The sequence below is a fragment of the Photinus pyralis genome, unplaced genomic scaffold, assembly GCF_008802855.1.
Source record: "Photinus pyralis isolate 1611_PpyrPB1 unplaced genomic scaffold, Ppyr1.3 Ppyr1.4_LG5, whole genome shotgun sequence".
Taxonomy (NCBI): Eukaryota; Metazoa; Arthropoda; class Insecta; order Coleoptera; family Lampyridae; genus Photinus; species Photinus pyralis.
This window is the reverse complement of record NW_022170596.1, coordinates 24,485,390-24,504,572: the sequence shown is the minus strand read 5'-3', so window position 1 is coordinate 24,504,572 and position 19,183 is coordinate 24,485,390. Positions and strand designations below refer to the sequence as shown.

Sequence of the window (19,183 nt, the reverse complement as noted above, 5' to 3'; positions counted from 1 at the left end):
CAGAATATTAGCCGCAGACAGTGGTTACATTTTAGTTGCATGTATTTTTAGATGAAATCTACGCTATAATTTCACATCATGTCTATTATCCAATGTTTCCATTGGGCGATTGTTAATTCCTGGAGCAGAGAAGGTAGCCGCACCCACAAAGCGAACATACTCTGACCAAGTCACCGGGGTTGCCACTATACAGTCGTGCTTTTTGCTTGGGTTGTGTGATTATTTGTTCGGATCCTGTCCCGCTTGAGGTATTTTATTTGCCTCCTGCCCGTTATATCTAGTGAGCGTTCCCCATAGACATATATGCATCTATGGTGTTCCCTTATCCGCCACCTGGGGACACAGAACCTACCTTACATATAATATTTTATCGTTAATAATAATAGCGAGCAAGCACTAATGTTAAATCTAGAAACGGTTTTAACACTAACTTCAGAACCAAATTTTAAGAACAACAATACGAAGGGTTCTTCTCTCACAACACGCAACATGTTTATTCAACCGATAAGAGACGGACAGAACCGACAAATACCGATTATTTGGTACTAATAATAACACGGTTCCGATTCTCGTTATCATAACTTCTTGAATTGCGGTTACGGTTCCGAGGGAAGTGTTCATAAATGCAATTGGTTCCGTTTCTTGTCGATTCCGGTTCCATCCCCTTGTTAGTAAGTTTCTAAAATGCTGTATGAACATACAAATAGAGATCATCGATTCATTCATTACAGATTCATGTATTAGTATAGTATCTAAGAAAAGTAAAAATTGGACTATTACTCATTTGTCTTGAAGGCCTAGATCTCTATCTTTTAGAATTTAAACTATTCAAAATAATTTTATGGCCGTATATGAAACGACAAATTTAAGGCTGGAAAACCCATAGCAACCATTGTCGCAATAATCGTTGCCAAGGATTATAAGCTACGCTCAAGCTAAGCCTCGCTTAAATTTTGTGGGTGCATACGGTCATAATACAGGCGGGGGGTGTGTATAATCATTTATGACCCTGTGTGTCATGTGTAAAATACTCCCCACAATCGTCACAAAGCTGTCTGAAACGCTCTGTGTATAAGAGGACATGTTGGTTTTGTAGAGACCTGCAAACATATCTTGTCATTTTTCAAATCAGTTGTTAAAAATAAAAATGGCAGCGGAAATTAAACCAGCAACACAATCAAACGATAGATTCTGTACGACAAAAAAGCCGGCACTGCTCGCAAAACTCGAAGGCTGTAACGATGAAGTAAACGCCGCCGTTTTAATTCCAGGAGAAGACGGCATTATTAGCGTATCCGACGACAAGTAAGATTCAAATCTGGGTTTGACATTACCCTTTTCCTACTTAAACTTTCACACAGGACCGTTCGAGTATGGTTGAAACGCGACTCCGGCCAATACTGGCCCAGTATATGTCAATATATGCCCAGCGGGGCGACGTCGATGTTTTACCAAGTCGAGACCAGGGAATTATTTGTGGGGCAAGAAAACGGGACGGTTTCCGAATTTTCGTTGGCCTCGGACTTTAATCGTATGATGCCCGTTCGAGAGTACTTAGCGCATCAGGCTCGGGTTACCGATGTATTGTACGCACTCAATTGCGAATGGGTTTTGAGTGTTAGTCGAGATAAGGTATTTTCGTATAATTGTACACAGACTGGTAGGACGATTGGAATTTTTACTGCTGAAGCTTGGTGCACCTCTTTACAGTATCCTTTTGGCATACGAAGGAGAGCGATGGTTTTGCAAATGTCCCCTTTAGGTTTTAGACAAATAGTGCAAAATTGTGTAATTAAAAATGATGCCTGCTCCCTTTAGTAATATGACAGTTGATCAAAAACTAGGTATTGGCTTTGGACTGAACCAGCTGCCCATCCCAACCTTTTATATTAATCAATTTTTTTCAAATCTTCCTCTTAAATCATTTGTTGCTTTCTTAGCCACTTAGACCTCCTTAACACAATAACAGATTCGATTCTCAGACGAAACACGCCTTCGTCGGTGATTACTCAGGTCAAATAACTATGTTGAAGCTAACTAACTCGGGAGCTACATTTGTAACCACACTTAAAGGGCACTCAGGATCTGTACGTACGTTAGCTTGGGACCCAGATAGGCAAATGTTATTCAGCGGCTCATTCGATCAGACTGTTATTGTGTGGGATATAGGAGGCCAACAGGGTAACGCCTATGAACTTCAGGGGCATCACAATAAGGTACTACTAGTCTTTATAAACGGAAGTCACATTGTCTCTTAAAGGTTTCCGCCCTATGTTACTTAAGTGGAAGCAAGCAGTTAGTCAGTGCCGGCGAAGATAGCGTTTTAGTATTTTGGGATATGAGTCAACATCGGCAGGAGACCCCCGAATGGGTTCAATCAAATTCGTGTCAATTATGTAATCGACCATTCTTTTGGAATTTGCGTGCCATGATGGATCAGAGGCAGTTGGGGCTGCGACAACACCATTGCCGTCACTGTGGGAAAGCTGTGTGTGATCGATGCTCGTTAGGAAGACTAACAATTCCAATTATGGGCTTTGAATTTGCGGTTCGAGTTTGCGAGCCGTGTCATATAGCGCTGAAAGACAACGAGTAAGTGAGTGAGTTTTTCATTCATTTGCTATAAATTATGTTCCAGACGTCCATCAATGGCGACCTTTCATGATGCGAAACATAGTGTTGTAGCAATGGAAATTGATGAAACTAGGAAGAGATTAATTACAGTTGGGCAGGATCGTCTCATTAAAGTGTGGGACATTTCCGCATTATGTTAGGTTTATATATTGATATAAAGTGATGTGATTAAACAATTCTGATTTGTATAGATTATGTTACATTTTAGGATACATTTTATTATTTAAACTTCTATTCCATACAAGTAGTTAATTTAATATTAATATTGTGAATACTTAATTTCCAGCATTTTTCAGAATTTTATCTAACACAATGCATACATATTGTTATTGCCTTTTTAATCGAACAAAAGGTTGTGTAAGCTACATGCTTCTATGTACATTATACCTACAGTTATTTTTGTTTTTTATGTAATTATGTAATATATTCAATGTAGCATTTGTTTAGAATTTGAAGTGTTTCCAAAGATTTATTTTAAGCTTCATTTCTTTTCTTCATTTTAATGCAAAAAGACTTTTGCACAATTTATATTTTTATCGTTTGTAAACCAAGTGCAACTATTAATTAGTTTGTTTACTTTAGTCGAATATTTATTTAATGGTTATGTAGACTTTCTGATTTTGTACAATTTTAAAGATTATGTAATTAAATATATAATTATATTTGTAAATAATGTAACATTTATATGCCACAATATATACTCGATTCTAATTTGAAGCATGTTGCTAAGAAGTTGTCTCAAACTTTGTTTCAATTTAAATAAATTTAGTATTTACAAAGATTGCGTGATAAAAAAATTTGAAAATGGATCAGAAACTTAGAGAAGGAGGGATAGAGGAGAGATAAAAGATGACCGTAAGTGAAGCAAATCTTAGCTCTGTTTGCCATCAATAACATGGCCGCCTACAGTCTTTTTGCAGGATTAAAGTAGCAACCGTAACATTTTCACAAAATATCTATAATAGCTACTTATTATAAGGGGATATTAGTGAAAGATGTTTTACAGATGGTTAGTTTCCCTTCATCGTCTTGTATAATACAAATTCTGAATTTTATTTAGACGTCAAAAATAGTAAGCTTGGGTTCTGCCGTTGCGGTCTTTTCCATAGAAATAGTATTGTCATATGTTCTGAACGTCATTTTATATCATGCTCCCTGTTCTACTTGACAGATTAAATGCACAATTATCTGTTTCACTTTATCTACCTTCAGGATTAAAGAGCCTACTCATTCAAACCTATTAAAATGTCAATTTAACATCTGTTATAAAAATAAAGTCAATTATAGTATGCTTACAATTACGTACAGCCGAAAGGAAAATGCAAACAAGAAGTAAAACAGTTTTGCGTGCCACCAAGCCATGCAAAAATTTGTTTCAACCCGCAGTATTGCATTTGATGGGGTGAATTACAGGTCCCCTCCTTCCATAGTCTAAGGGTCAGAAGGTAGCATCTAGGGTGATTATCATTTGTTTAGTATTTCCTCAGTATTCCGTTTTGCTACCCTATTCGACGAAACAGGGTTTTATATCAGATTGTGAGGACGACTCGCAGATTGATGGTATTTCACATCTGCTTATTTGGGGTGACAACAAAAGTTAGGGCAGACCTATCAGTTCGAACTGGACAATCCGTCTGAAAGCCGATCGCCGAATTGACTTGATGACGACCCCCCAGACGTTCAGGCGAATCTGCAATATTTTTCATAATCATCCATTTCCATGATGGCCTCTAGTGACGACGACGCGATAGCAGTTTTCGGTGAATGAATTTAAGTTGGTTCCAAAAAGATTGGCATCTACGCATGGATGAAGATACTTATGTGCAACTTTTGTCATTGGTAGCGCCTTTGATAGAAAGAAAAAATATTATAATATAATATAATACAACATTATGAAAAGCCGACTATGATAAATTCGCGAAAAATTCCTCCTGTTTTCTGTTTCGTGTGACATGATGTACGCGAGCTCACTACTTGTAGTAACCCTGTCATACACACGTTCCAACTTGCCTTTGATTACCAGGTCGACCGGATGAATGAACATACTTTTGATTATTCTCCGACTGCCTGAATAGATCGACCAGTGTATACACCGTCAGGTGACCAACTTTCAGGCGGACTGTTCAGTTCGAAGTGACAGGCTTGCCGGATCGTGTGTAGCCGGCTTTAGATTTTTTCCTGAAAAATGAAGGTTTTTTTGATATAATTTCGCCAATTTTTCAAGAATATTTACTTCTTGACTTTTTGAATGTATTTATATTAAGTATCTAAATTTTCCTTCCGGAATTCATCTAAGGGACTTCCTCAATTAAGAGTTTTGGAAAATAAACAGAAATATCGATGTAAAAAAAACGAAACTCGCGTGCCCCGAGTTCGGCGCGCGCACGCCCCTATTCGAACCCGGTGCCGAGGACTTCCGGCAACCTAAAACCTAAAAAAATAAAGGCAAATAAATAAATAATTCGAGTCGGTACCGTTGGTTTTCCGACTTCGTCTACTCCTCGTCAACAATTTTTATATTGGACTTTTTCGTCCGCAGAAAAAAGTCGATTACTGAATTTTACTACACCTAATTCTTTTGTCGACGCGGTGTCAAGGGTTGCGCCAACGTATGTCACCCTGCCCGATGACTTTTGCTACATGTATTTTCACACGAATGCACGCTTTTTTAGCGCATTTTTTAAAAATTAAAAAAAAGTGGTATTTCCCTTATACCCCAAGAACGGATTGTCAGTTAGAAAGATATGGAGAACCTTTGAAAATAAAACTAAACTGATAAGTCCATTAAGGGTTTTGGCACATGATGAATTGAATTAAAATATTTTCAATTTCCGCAAATACCGAAAGTAGCCATCAACTTTGTTATTTTAAATAGGGCCCCCTATTTTTTCTACATTTTTGGATTCTACGTGAAATTTGGAGTTGGTACAACGATACCCCATAGTTGACTCTTTGCATCAAGGGCTTCGTCGATATTCAAGCTTTTATGTCAAAAATGGAATTTGCAGGGGTAATTTTAAAAATTTGAGATATATTTGAGAGATATTGCAAAACAGTTTTCACTGCTTTATTAAGGAAAGATCAAATTTTCTTATGGCATGCGTAACCGTCTAAAAAAGTGAAACTTATATGTCACTTTTTCAAAGCTCCTCAACTTTTAATTTTTAAATATCCGGAACACCATTTTTTCAAATAGCACCCCCTCCCCCATTTGTTTCTTTACTGTTGTTTTCCTTTTTCCGAGACCTTTAATTTGATACAAAATGTCAAAGGCTGCTTCAAACGGTTTCCGAGATATTCCATGTTTTAGTTATTTCTCGTGAATAATGGCTCGTTTGGGTTACACTAATGAAGATTTTTTGAATTTAATATTAATACACGGTGAAGTAATCGAACAGCGGCCAAGACTTGCCGGTTTTTCGAAAGATACCCTGAGAAGGCACGACCCACAGAGGGTACAATTCGCAAATTATTACAAAAATTGCAGGAATAACGATATGTTTCAAACAAATACAAAAAAGAAAGCCTGTGGTAGACTCTGAAGAACAAGAAATAACTGTACTGGCTTATTTTGCTGCAAATCCAACTGCATCGCTTAATGATATTCAGCCTTAATTTTTTTATAAATTTATTACAAGAAGTAATTAAAACATGGAACATTTCGGAAACCGTTTGAAGCAGCCTTTAACATTTTTTATTAAATTAAAGGTCTCGGAAAAAGGAAAACAACAGTAAAGCAAAATTGGGGGTGCCATTTGAAAAAATGGGGTTACGGATATTTAAAAATTTAAAAGTTGAGAGCTTTGAAAAAGTGACGTAATCTCACTTTTTTAGACGGTTACGCATGCCATAAGAAAATTCGATCTTTCCTTAATAAAGCAGTGAAAACTGTTTTGCAATAATTATCTCTCACCGTTTTCGAATAATAAATTTTTAAAATTACCCCTGCAAATTCAATTTTATGACATAGAAACTTGAATATCGACGAAGCCCTTGGAGCAAAGGGTCAAGTATGGGGTATCGTTGTACTCCAAATTCGACGTAGAATCCGAAAATGTAGAAAAAATAGGGGGCCTCTATTTAAAATAACAAAGTTGATGGCTACTTCTGGTATTTGACTATTTTTTCCAATACCGACCGATTTAAATCCATTTTTCCATAAATGATTCACAAAAAAACAAAAATGAGATTAAAATTATCTGTTAATGCACAAAAATTAGGGATTAAATTCAATAAAACAATGTAGGTATTGGAAAAAAAAATTGAGCCAAAATGTAACTGATCTAATTTTCGTATTTTCAAATTCGCAAATCAACTTTTTGTGTTCTTTCTTTGTCAAAGACTATAATATAGAAATGACAAACTGGACAGCATTTGATGTATCCTATGAGGTTTATTTATTTTCCCCAAAGCAGAAAAATGAAGAAACTATTACATAGATGGAACGAGACCATGCTGTAGGTGGGGCTTAACCCCCTTCAGTTTACTTCCCGAATAATTGAATTATCCGTGACACTTCAAAAAACACGAAAAATCATTAAAAAAATACTGCCTGGCTTTAAAAATCTAAAATTCACTAGATTTAAAGGTTAAATTTGACGGATGAGGATAAGGCAGTTTTTTTAAGTTTGAAACTAAAATATGACGAATAAATGAATGTCATGTTATTTTCATGTTTACCAGGAAAATAACCGAATTCTATTAGCTCTCAAAGCATTGAGCTTCCGTCAACCTGACACCTGGATTCCAGTGCAACTCGAAGCGGATTCAATTCCGAGGCGTTTGTCTTGTTTAAGAAAAAAAGCAAAGATAGATATTAATTCGTTAATAAATTTATCTTTTGGGATTTTGTCATCTGAAGACACCCTCCACCCATGCACCTATAGATACAGTTGTAATACCTACATCCCTCGCTACAATTTTTTCCTTCTTTTCGAACGTTACCTCAACCACAGATATACGCAAAGTATATCTGTGCCTCAACAGAACAATGGTGGAAGATGGATTCTTCTTCTTTTCGTGTAGTGACAGAGTAAACAAAGTAACATTTATTTCCTAAAATAAAAGAAGCTATAAGCATTCTACCATACAGTACACTTATGAATTGGGTTCATTACTGAACCCGACGGACATTTAAAATCAGTTGCGAATTCCGCAAGGTTACCAAATGGTCCCAGTACTCTAAACTCATTTATGGAATGGGTGTCAGTAGCTAATAGCCACGTCAGTACTTCAGGCCGATAGACAGCGCACCAGTTGATAGCACCTGAAATCCAAAACAATTGAGATGGAGAGTAGCTTAACCCCGGCAACATAGGCTCAGGTTCATTTCTCTTTATCCATGTGGTATAAGCGAAGTACGCTTCCTTAATTCCGCCGTTGTCTGCGATATTTTCACCTTGAGTGTTAAACCCGTTCAGCTACAACCCTTGGTTTTATAATCATAACCAAAAGTGTACCTACTTACGGTCTGATTGACTTCAACGACGGTGTACTTGTTGTATTGGTCAATAATGCATTGGGTTTTTTCCAGAAATAGTTCTTGTGTCTTTTGATCCCACCAATCGGTGAAAATGCCATTTTTGTCGAACTGTTTACCGGTGTCATCGAAACCGTGCGTGATTTCGTGACCGATAACGGAACCGATGGCGGCAAAGTTCATGTAACGAGGCCGATCCTTATGAAAATAGGTACCCTGGAGTATACCCGCAGGAACCACTGGAAACATAAAATGAAACGGTGATTGGAAAAGTAGGTAGTGTTTTGTTTACTGATGCTGTTTTCCAAAGGGTTGTAAAACGCGTTAACCTGTGCCACGTTGCTGTGGTCAATCCAGGAGGTTTTATTTACTGCCTCACGTAAACCAGAGTTCGTAACTGATAAAGAGTGTAACTGAATGTTTAAATGGGACGAAAAATATTCATCGGGGTCCACTTTCAGCTGAAATTGAGTTGTAGAGCGAGGTCGAAAACGTATCTGTTACCGTTTCGTGATATTTCCCTAAGATCTCGTCGTCCAAAAGTTCGTCTGGGTAACCAATGTGACTTTCTAACAAAGCAGCTTTGTCAAGTGCACTTTTCCTAGTCTGCTCATCCATCCAATCCAAAGATAGTAATATATTATGGAAAGATTCCTTAATGTAAGTAACCATTTCGTGAGCCGCACTTTTTGCATCATTATCAAAGTACTTACGTACATATAACGCACTTGTAAGTATTGGTAACCTGCAACAATGAACCACACAAATTTTGAATAGGTATATATACCAAGTACAATAATGCTATTTTAAATAAACTACGGCAATTACCAAAAGGCCAATAACTGTTAATAATTTTAATAGACTACGTAACTACTATCGCAAAATAACAACTGATTCAGGGAGGAAAAGTGCGACCACTCTCAAAGGGGGACTACTCGCTGACTCAGGAGCTGATAGATATCTTGAATCGTCAAGGCGGCCGATTTTATCTGTTGTTTTATGTTTTTTTAAACTGTAGTTACGTAAAAGTTTTTTTTAATAAACTGTAACTCCTTTTAGGCTATCTGTGTATTTCTCGTGTAAAATCGCTATAGTTTTGTTGGTAGTTTTTCTTTCATAGTTCTTGATTTTCCCGCTAGAGGTCACTCTATATGTACCTTTCTGTATTTAATTCTATCTCTTCTTTAATCCTGGTTTGCGTACAAGCTGTACTGGTCCTTTTTCAGAGATGATTTTGCATTCATAGTGGTTACTTGTGAAAGAATTTAATACACCTTTACTTTACTTGACTACCTTGTCTACCTGAAAAGTGATTTTTATTATAGCATTTATTTTTCTCCCTGTTTCTGATATGTTGATTGCGGATTTATATTTTCCAATTAAATTACGCTGTGAGGTACGTACAGTTATGACTCAGCATTATTTTAACACATACAGTTTTGTCTTTTCTCCTTCATTGTTTTTCTTCATTATATTTGGTTATTAAATCTACCTAAGTCGTTATGTTCTAGACAAAGGCGGGTCCTGAACTAATGTAGTCTTATGAATGAATCACAATGGCTGACCGAAATAAATGACATTGATTAAGCCGAACGGCTGAGGCCGAAAGTTCCGAAGACACCACTGGTCCAAGGAATGAAATATTGGAAAAGTGACTTTGTGAAATGATTGGATTCATGCACAGCCACTTACACTTCACATTTGACAAAATTTTGACTAAATAGGAGTAGCAATCGTCAATCCTTCCGTGAAAATAGGATGCCAAACTTAAAAGTATGGTCGGTATGGAGCATGTGGAACGATGTGGGTTAAGGTAAAAGCTAAAAACGTCAACACCTTAAAGGCATAAATGAAGATCTTCTGTTAATGTTGGGAAACTTACTCTGAACTTACTTCTTCCACGCACTCCTTCCAACGAGATGGCCTCTCAGAAACGCCAAACAGTGTTCGATGGAAATTAAGCTGATGTTGAATCATACCTTCAGTTAAATAAGAAATCTGACTTTTAATAACCCTCCACATTGCATAATTTGCTTGAACCCTATCGGAAACTGCAAATAATTCAGACATTCCTCTTAGATTTATTTACCGTTTTGGAGTTCGCGAAAGCAAATCGATTAGCGATGAAATGTAGCGCGGTGATACAACATTTACCGCCTCACTGGAATTAACATGAACATGGGGGTGTAAAATGCTATTTAAGTACTCCAACCATTGAATTCCCGAAAATCTTTCTTGAATTTCCGCTATCGTCATTACATTATATAGCATCGTTATATTTCGCCTCTCTTCTTTAGAGGAAGATATCTGAAAAAGAAGATAATCGACGGTTTTCGTAGCGTACACATACTTTAGCCAACTCAATTTCAAAATCCAAAGATTCCTTTAATTCTCTTTCAGCTGCCTGCTTTTCACACCCCAATTCCACAGCGACATCGATCATATACTTAAAATATCCTTGCACAAATTGTGACTCATTCCCTTGCAATATAAAGTCTCTACTCAGGCCCAAAGAAGGTTGATCTAGCTGCAGTACAAATATTCATCTCTATTTTACAATGCGTCCAGTTACCTGAATGCCCCGAATAGAGTTGTTCTTTAAATCAGTTCCGATTGTCACTTCTACAAGATACCCCGAGTCAAACCCTATTCTGTTGAAGGCGAACATTAAATTTTCCCAATCGAACGAATCTGGAATCCACCGTGGCCCTTCTAATACCGGCCAACCCCCACAGCTGACCAAAACATCTTTCAGTACTTGCAAACCAAGCTCAGCGATTTTACCTGGAAATAGACGAATCGGTACTATGGAAAATTCGAAGAACCTTACCTTTGTTCATGCATGCTTTGTAATAGTCCTTCACCGTTTGTAGAACTTTTGCCTCATTTTTATCGTGAGATTCTAATACAACCCGCAACTGTTGCTGCACTTTATCATTCACAATTGAGAATGAATTCACTGCAAGTTTTTCGTCAGGAATAATGTTATTTTTTATGTAATTGCCACAAGCAAATTTATAAAAATTATCACAAGGATCTACACTGGTGTCTATGTACTCTAATACCAAATTGGAGGTGCTAACACAACTTTGTGTTACACATATTTCTTCATTTGAAGACGTATAGGCGACGTTTTCCTTGGTATGATCTAAAATAAATTATTTTAGAAATTCCTTTCAAAATTACATGTCTACTAAGTATGTACAAAAATAGGTGGTAAAAGAAAAAGCAGTGCACGTTAGGAAATAAATTCAATGCTTACAAATATGCTATGGTTTGTCCCAAAAGTAATGAGACTCATTTTTTCGCCACGCGACTGCGCACACCTGCGCGACCAGTTGGAAGTGGTGGGGGGATTGTAAGCTTTTCTCCTTTTCAGGAAGCTCAGTTTCCCACGAGCTCTCCGAGCGGTGGCCCGTGGGTTTTAGTGAACCTCCGTGGAGAGTGGTTAGGATGGAGATAACTATGAAGCTACGCTGTGCTATGCGATAAAATTTTGCGTCAAACGCCACAGGAACGCGCGGCAACGAGTTGCTTGAACTCTGCGAGGAGGACCCAATTTTCCTTGACAACGTCGTCACAGGAGATGAAATCATAGATCTTTGAATACGACCCGGAGACGATAATGCAGAGTGCGGAGTGCCATACGACCGAGTCATCAGATGAAAGTAAGAATGAGCAGATCCCGCATCAAATCCATGGTCATCGTGATCTTCGTTGCTAAGGGAATCGTGCGCCACGAGTTTGTACCACCTGGGCAGACCATGAATAAGCACTTCTACAAACCAGTTCTAAAAAGATTCACAGAGTCATCCGCATCCGCTCAGAGACCCAGTGGTCAAGGAGACTCCACCATGACAACGCGCCGAGTCACACAGCCTTTATTATCAACTGCTATATAACGCCCGATATAGCCCATGAAGACTTCTTCTTGTTTCCAAAGGCGAAAAGGGAGGTGAAGAGAAATCCGGAGATCCTAGACAGCATATCCATGACAACCATTGTCGGAATAATCCTTACCATAGATTTTAAGCTACACTTAAGCTAAGTTCAGTTTAAATTTGTCGGTGAAAACGGCCATAAGTTGTATTACATGTTTGATCAATAAATATATTTTTTTTGAATAAAAGCTCATTACTTTTGGGACAAACCCTGTACAAGGATCGGATATAATCGAAGTATGAACCAGTAACAGTATATTTGAAAAACGTCTAAATTTTTTAGAATTTTATATACAGTGTGTTCCAGGTAGATCGCACCATAGGGAAACGGTAATGTATTTTTTCGCGAAGGATCCACGAAGCCTTGGAAATTAGCGTTCAACGTACTACTAGTGGAGGACCGACAAGAAATCCAAATTCCAACTCTTTAGGGACAAATTATCCAAATAATTTGGATTGTTTTCGTCAAGATATCCAATTTTTATCGACAAATTATCCAAATCCAAATAAAGCCACAAAATATCCAACCAATTTGGAAACTCCGCGCCACCGACAAGATATCCAAATATCGAATTTTTTTTAGACAAGAAATCCAAATTTTTGGACAAAATATCCAAAAAGTTCGGAAATTTTTTGACAAGATATCCAAACTTTTTTAGACAAGAAATCCAAAGGTTTGGAAAGTTTTCAACAAGATATCCAATTTTCGAATAGATAAAGGTACGCCATTTTTTCGTGTATTTGATCATTACCTATACGTTTTTAACAGCAGTTGTTTTCAGCGTGAGAGCTTTGTGCTTGTCAAAGTGCTGAGCTTTAAAAGTACTTATTAATTATAATTTTAATCAGGCATGAACCTTGTGTGGTACGAAAAATTCCGAATCAGCATTTCAGTTTCAGTGTTAAACCCCGGCATAGCAATTAGCATTCAGTTTTTATACAGCGTTTAATAGTGTAGTGTACTTGTTCATTTTGCTGCTATCCTATAACTCGCATTTGTTACTAGGTAGGCACTAAGACGCTGTATGAAAACATACTAAAATGCTATGGCGTGCTTTAACACTTAAACTGAAATGTTTCGTACTGCACAAGGTTCATACGTGATTAAAGGGCTTGAATAAAATTTGGATTTCTTGTCTAAAAAAGTTGGGATATCTTGTCAAAAAATTTCCGAACTTTTTGGATATTTTGTCCAAAAAATTTGGATTTCTTGTCTAAAAAAAATTCGATATTTGGATATCTTGTCGCGCCACCGACAAGATATCCAAATCGGAGTTTCCAAATTGGTTGGATCTTTTGTCGCTTTATTTGGATTTGGATAATTTGTCGATAAAAATTGGATATCTTGACGAAAACAATCCAAATTATTTGGATAATTTGTCCCTAAAAAGTTGGAATTAGGATTTCTTGTCGGTCCCCTACTAGTGGTTAGCTCTTTCTAGGATCAGGCAAGCGCAACAACGTACGTTGAACGCTAACTACAAATACATACGTATCAAAGGCCTCGTGGATCCTTCCGCGAAAAAATACAATACTCTGTTTGCTTATGGTGCGTTCGGCCTGGGACACACGGTATGTGTAAAATATCATATGTACCGCTTTATAAGAATAGCGGGTTTAATTGCGACAACGGCTAATGATTCGTGGGTTTTGAAAAAGTATAAACGAATCGCAAGAATTCTGTCGGTTCCTTTTCGGTTTTTCTGCGGGACTATAGATTAGATAAAAATAGAAGTTCGTGATTGGATAAAAGGTGTGGGGGAAGCTATCGGAGCCGAAGACGAGCCTTCCTGTTTCGTTTGAGTCGTAAAGGGTTTTCTACGCGGCAACATAGATAGTGAAGTAAAAGGTAAAATGGCAGAGACACTAAGCAGTCGCAATAGCGTGTAGGTCGTCCACTAAAAGTTCAATTAGCAAAATAAAGTAAATACTCCTTTAGAAGAGCAAACATTAGTGAAAGCACAGCGGCGAATTAAGCCTTTAAACAAAGTTAATCGCGACCGCGCCGACTGAACTTCGAGGAAGTTAGGGGCATTTATTGTATTAATAAAATATTAGAAATTCAAGCCGGCCCGTACTAATTTTTTTGTGGGTGAACAAGTCGGAGTTCTAAATAAAAATTCCATTGAACAACGAAGAAGCAAAACAAACTCAGTTCATTTCCGTAAGCGCTATGTTTAACATACATTGGAAAATACGTGACATTGTATTCGGATCATCGCGTTTTAGAGAGAGCAGTATAGGAGTGGTTGTATTTCGCAACTCGTGATACTAAAAATAGAAAAGGCAATTTTTCGGACAAAATAAAATATTCTACGCGTGGATTTCGTGTTGAAACCGCGCATAAGTTTTGGAACTTTGCGCTCCGCAGAATTTACACTATTATAAACAAAGTCACACTTTGACATTAGGAAAGCTGAAGCCGTATAAATGCACAATAATTTGCAAACCCAGACGAAATAACGAACCCTTTCAATAAATTTTGGAGGCGTTGTTCGAGCAGTCAACTTTGACCAAAAAATTAACCCTCAATTACTTTTGAAAGCGTTGTTCGGACAGCCAACTCAGGCAAATGGATCGTTCTAAATAGACAAATTGCAACCAATTATCAAAAAAATGTTGTTTTGTTTTCCCCGAGGTTTTTCCTATCCACCACCGTCTAATAAAACAACCTTGTACACCACCTACATACGATTACGATCGTATGGGCGTTGCGCTTACTTAAACCAAAACACCAGATGAAGCGAGTTTGATACAGTTTCCTAACTGTTAGATGAAGCTACATAGCTCAGTAGGTTTGCTATAGGACTAATAAATTCAATAGTTCACCGTTCGAATCCGGCCCATTAAAAAAAGATTTAGAGGTTCGATATAAATACAACTACCGAAACATTATATTACACGCGCTTCGGCAGCGTGAGTTAGCTACAGGGCTTATAATCCAATGGGCGGTGGATCGAATCCGTGCCATTAAAAAAAATATGTTGGGGTACTCAGATCACGCGACGTTCAAGATGTTCTTCAATGGAATCCACAAGAAATTGAGGATTCAAAGAACTCGAGGATTCCAAGAAGTCTCCAAGAAGTCGAGGATTCCAAGATCGCGGATCCAAGATATGCAATGGGACGGGGCGTGCATGCGCAATGACCGCAGTGATCCAAAAACTACTAATTAGAATGTCCCACAAGAAATACATGGAGCATTGGCGATAATTGTGCCAGAACTCCTGTTGCGCCTATACTCAAATTCATCTACATATTTTGAACAATTCTCCAACAGTCAACTTCATATACCAGCATTACAAACTTTGACCTAGGGGAATCGTGAATTCAGACAATTTCTATGAGAATGGCGGTAACTTTAGGAGAACACTAGTTTCATTAAAAAAAAGTGCGGTTTTGTCGATATTGTAAGAATGCGACTGTTAATTTATTGTGTATCTGTTCTAACTATCTATTCAGCGAAAAAAGACACACGTTATAATAACAAAGTTAGCAATAGATAAGTTTGAAGACCCTGTATTTTTTTGATTTTGACGCAAAAAGTTCGATGGTTAATGAAAAAGTTTAAGCCAACAACGAAATGAGTCATAAAGGTTTATAAGCTCACTTGTGGTGCAGTTTTGAACTGTAAACCTTTGGTTTGGATACAGATTTTGGCAGATAAATTGTGTAAATTTAGTATGAGTGGTAAGTATATAGAAATAATTAGACACTAAACATAATAATGACGTGATTAGGTTGGATGGTTTGGCAGAAATATCAACCATTCAATCTTTTGTGGAAAACGCAATGATGACATCATGGTTGGAATTAATTGCTTCCTCTATTTAGTAGGTACATAATAAATGAGTTGTTTTATTCGTCAAAAATTCATTTCCGGATTGATTAAACCAAAAACCAGAAAACCAGTTCATTTAGGTTTTGGTCTACGCACTTAGAATGATTTGAGTATTGTTAAATAAGACGTTCCGGTGCTATGTCATTTTTATATTTTTATTTCTTGCTTTATAGATGTGCTTGAGAAGAGAATATAAATTTGGGATAGTTACATACCTTGTTGCATGGCAATAACAATAATTAGCACCAAAATGATGAGAATAAGACATGGCAGTAACGTCAAAATCCATTTTTCAAGACCCGTCCTTTGTTTCCAGCAGGAATCGCCCCTGCATAACCGGAATAAGTTTTTATTAATTATTAAAGTGGCGATTACCGTTTAAATTGCGCTTCCATGATTGGCAAACAACAAATTATAATAATACGCGCACCTTTTCAACCTTTACGAGGTACCATCACTACTCACTAAAATAACGTGTTTTATCGTCAATTATACAATTTTTAGTTGAATAAATTAATTTAGTAGGACGTTGAGCAATATGCGTATTTTGTAAGATAAATTGTATAGGTACCGCTTTCAGACGGCTGCCAAGAGATGTAGATATAATTACTAAATGTGTGATGATAAAGTACAATGCTGTTAAATAATGTGTGGGAATCGAGGAATTTAGTAAATACAGACATTTATTTATATGACTCTCAATTTTTAATGGGTACCTCAAACCTTAACAGGGGCGCACGTAAATATAGCATTTAATCATACACGTGACTTGGCATTTTCATCGAGTTTTAAAGTACATCATTATTGAAAAATTGAGCTTATGAATTTCGGGATGTTTTTCTCTTAAAATTAACATTTATAATTCCGGCGCGCCATGGTCAACTACCTATACGATTATAGATCTACCGCATATTGTGGTGTTAATTACATGTTCCATAAGAATAATTATATTACCGGAAACGAAGAAATCAATTTTACAATGTATGAATAAATTTTAAATTGGATTTTTGAAGGAGAATGAGTTTTTTTTTCATTTTAAGCATTAGGATCTCGAAAACCGTAAGACAGAGATTCGGTTAAATGAGAAAGAGTTGTCGTTTTAAGAGCTTATTTAAGATATGCTTTGTTTTTTTTTAAAAATCCACAGTTTACTAGATATGAGCGAAAAACAGATTTAGTGACTTTTCATTTAGCTGTTGTGGAATCGTTAGTATTAGAAATACAGAAATATGCAAAGAACAAAAATTGTAGATTTTTTTCGATTAATAAGGTAAATTTATTAATATTTATACTTCTTTTATAATTTTCGAGTTTTAACTTACATTTTTTTAAATGGTAATTATAGTTGGCTGTGACATTTTTAAAAAGTGCATTTTTTTCTGTTACAATGATATAAGGTTCATTGTACTTACTTTGACAAATAAACATGATACAGAACTGTTTGTATTATTAAGAGTAGTAAAAACAGATTTTGCCATGGGAAACATTTTTGTTCTCTTTTAATTATTACTGTCTATTATAATATTCAACTTGCAGTTAGTTGTGCGGCGGGGCACCGTTGTGTTGAAACCAACGTAAATTACGTCGTGTTTCCAAATCTAACCCATCCTACATATCTTGAAATTCATTTGGTAGAAAATGAATTGACCTGTCCAATTTTCGTCGTAAATGAAAGCTACCTATCTCACTAGATATTGTTTTCCATGGCCAACTCTGTTTACTTACCTCTCAATAATACGAAAATTACTGTAGGGAGTTTATTTATTAAAGTACATTTATCAAGCCTTATATCGTTATAAAGAGAAAAATTTGTCCTTTTTAAAAATGTCAAAGCCAACTATGACTATCATTTAAAAAAATTAAAGTTTGTATTATAACTCAAAAATTGTAAGATCTAAAAATAAATTAGTAGGTTCATCATGTTAAGCATTAAAATGTCTAAAATTGTTATTCGTGTCATTTTGTTGCATTTCTGTAATAATAACGATTCTACAACAGTTAAATGAAAAATCACTCAATCTGTTTTTCGCTCATATCTAGTGAACTGTGGATTTAAAAAAAAAAAAAAAGCATATCTTAAATAAGCTTTTAAAACGACAACTGTTTCCTCATTTAACCGAATCCGTATGTCTTATGGTATTCGAGATCCCAATGCTGAAAATGAAAAAAACTCACCCTGTATATATTAAACATATTAGCACAAGGTGTAAACTATATATTATAATACCGGCTGGTCAATTATTTTCCTGAGAAATAACTCTTGTTGATGTGCTGCATCGGGAAGTTAAACGGTTCACTGAAACGAGATAAGGAATCAAATACAATTTTCTTGTTGTTTAGATGCGTTTCTGGATTGTGTAACAGTTGGTGGATTTAGGCTTAGAAAGATTTGGTTTTGAATTTGCAAATTTGTCAGTATAGGAAATTTTATACGTGTAACGCTTGATAGTAGACAATAGAACTAAAATGCGAAAGAATGAAGCACTTTTAGATCAGCAACCAATGTACAAGCAGGTAACAGTCAAAACAACAACAAATTTGTTGTTTGTATGGGCGATAATAAGATTCTAATGTAAACGGCAACTGCTAAAAAGTTTAAAAACGATTAATTAGTACTTTTTTTAGCTGTTAAAACCCTAGGTATACAAAGGGAAAATTATATTTCATATTGCGGTACATTGGTAAATTATTCTAGTGAATAAAGAATTTCTATTACATTTCGAGAAACCGGAAACCTAGTTTGTTCTTGATTTGATTCAATGAATAGTCAAATGTACCGGGCGAGATAAAGGCTTCAACTGTATTGCACAAGGCGTTCCACCTCCAATTTTTTGAATTGCCGCTAGTTTTTAAAAGGAGAAAATCGACTGGAGCAATGTGTAAAATAGGTGATCATTGTGGGGAGTTGTAGGCAATTTCAATGGTACACCAAATTGGTGTCGACTTCCGAGGGGAGTAAACTGCTTATTCGGATTAAAGATCCTGTGAGCTAGTTTGGTGCATTAATTTTTTGATTTCATGAACATTGACATATTTCAAGTTGCGCAAGTGGTGTTTTTCGTGCTGACAGCATCTCCCAATGTTGTTTTTGAGAAAGGGAAACCGTCAGGCGTTTGTCACGTAACCCATTAATTTGCGATCAAGGAAACACTATTTTCTTGTATAAACAATATTTTTCCACTAGGCCTACGGCATAGTGTGCGATAGAGATCATTACTCAAATAAATGATCAAGTGACATGGAGAACTAGAAACCCAAAACGTGTTGGTAGTAAAATAAAATATATGC

At 36.4% G+C, this 19,183-nt stretch overlaps 2 protein-coding genes across 2 annotated transcripts; one reads left to right on the top strand and one right to left on the bottom strand.

Annotated features, from left to right (window-relative positions):
• The first annotated feature begins 1,109 nt into the window (after positions 1 to 1,109).
• LOC116171788 (WD repeat and FYVE domain-containing protein 2) lies at positions 1,110 to 3,208 on the top strand. Its single transcript, XM_031488789.1, has 5 exons — positions 1,110 to 1,305; positions 1,362 to 1,709; positions 1,970 to 2,216; positions 2,261 to 2,592; positions 2,639 to 3,208. Exons 1-5 carry the CDS (start codon positions 1,148 to 1,150, stop codon positions 2,772 to 2,774), a joined length of 1,221 nt encoding a protein of 406 aa, XP_031344649.1. The 5' UTR covers positions 1,110 to 1,147; the 3' UTR covers positions 2,775 to 3,208.
• Positions 3,209 to 7,667: 4,459 nt separating this feature from the next.
• LOC116171777 (neprilysin-2-like) lies at positions 7,668 to 16,919 on the bottom strand. Its single transcript, XM_031488765.1, has 11 exons — positions 16,271 to 16,919; positions 16,111 to 16,223; positions 10,944 to 11,261; positions 10,686 to 10,897; positions 10,464 to 10,640; positions 10,203 to 10,420; positions 9,996 to 10,154; positions 8,618 to 8,858; positions 8,406 to 8,574; positions 8,102 to 8,352; positions 7,668 to 8,054 (listed from the first exon to the last, which is right to left on the bottom strand). Exons 1-11 carry the CDS (start codon positions 16,288 to 16,290, stop codon positions 7,716 to 7,718), a joined length of 2,217 nt encoding a protein of 738 aa, XP_031344625.1. The 5' UTR covers positions 16,291 to 16,919; the 3' UTR covers positions 7,668 to 7,715.
• Positions 16,920 to 19,183: the final 2,264 nt, after the last annotated feature.

Excerpts from the sequence above, each read along its gene's own strand:
- LOC116171777 (XM_031488765.1), bottom strand. The coding sequence starts at position 16,290 with ATGGAAGCGCAATTTAAACG. Across the intron at positions 11,262-16,110 it reads TGTTATTGCCATGCAACAAG|ATCATACCAAGGAAAACGTC; the intron begins GTATGTAACTAT and ends AATTTATTTTAG. Across the intron at positions 10,155-10,202 it reads CTTTCGCGAACTCCAAAACG|GGTTCAAGCAAATTATGCAA; the intron begins GTAAATAAATCT and ends AGTTTCCGATAG.
- LOC116171788 (XM_031488789.1), top strand. The coding sequence starts at position 1,148 with ATGGCAGCGGAAATTAAACCAGCAACACAATCAAACGATAGATTCTGT. Across the intron at positions 1,306-1,361 it reads ATTAGCGTATCCGACGACAA|GACCGTTCGAGTATGGTTGA; the intron begins GTAAGATTCAAA and ends ACTTTCACACAG. Across the intron at positions 1,710-1,969 it reads GCTTGGTGCACCTCTTTACA|ATTCGATTCTCAGACGAAAC; the intron begins GTATCCTTTTGG and ends ACACAATAACAG.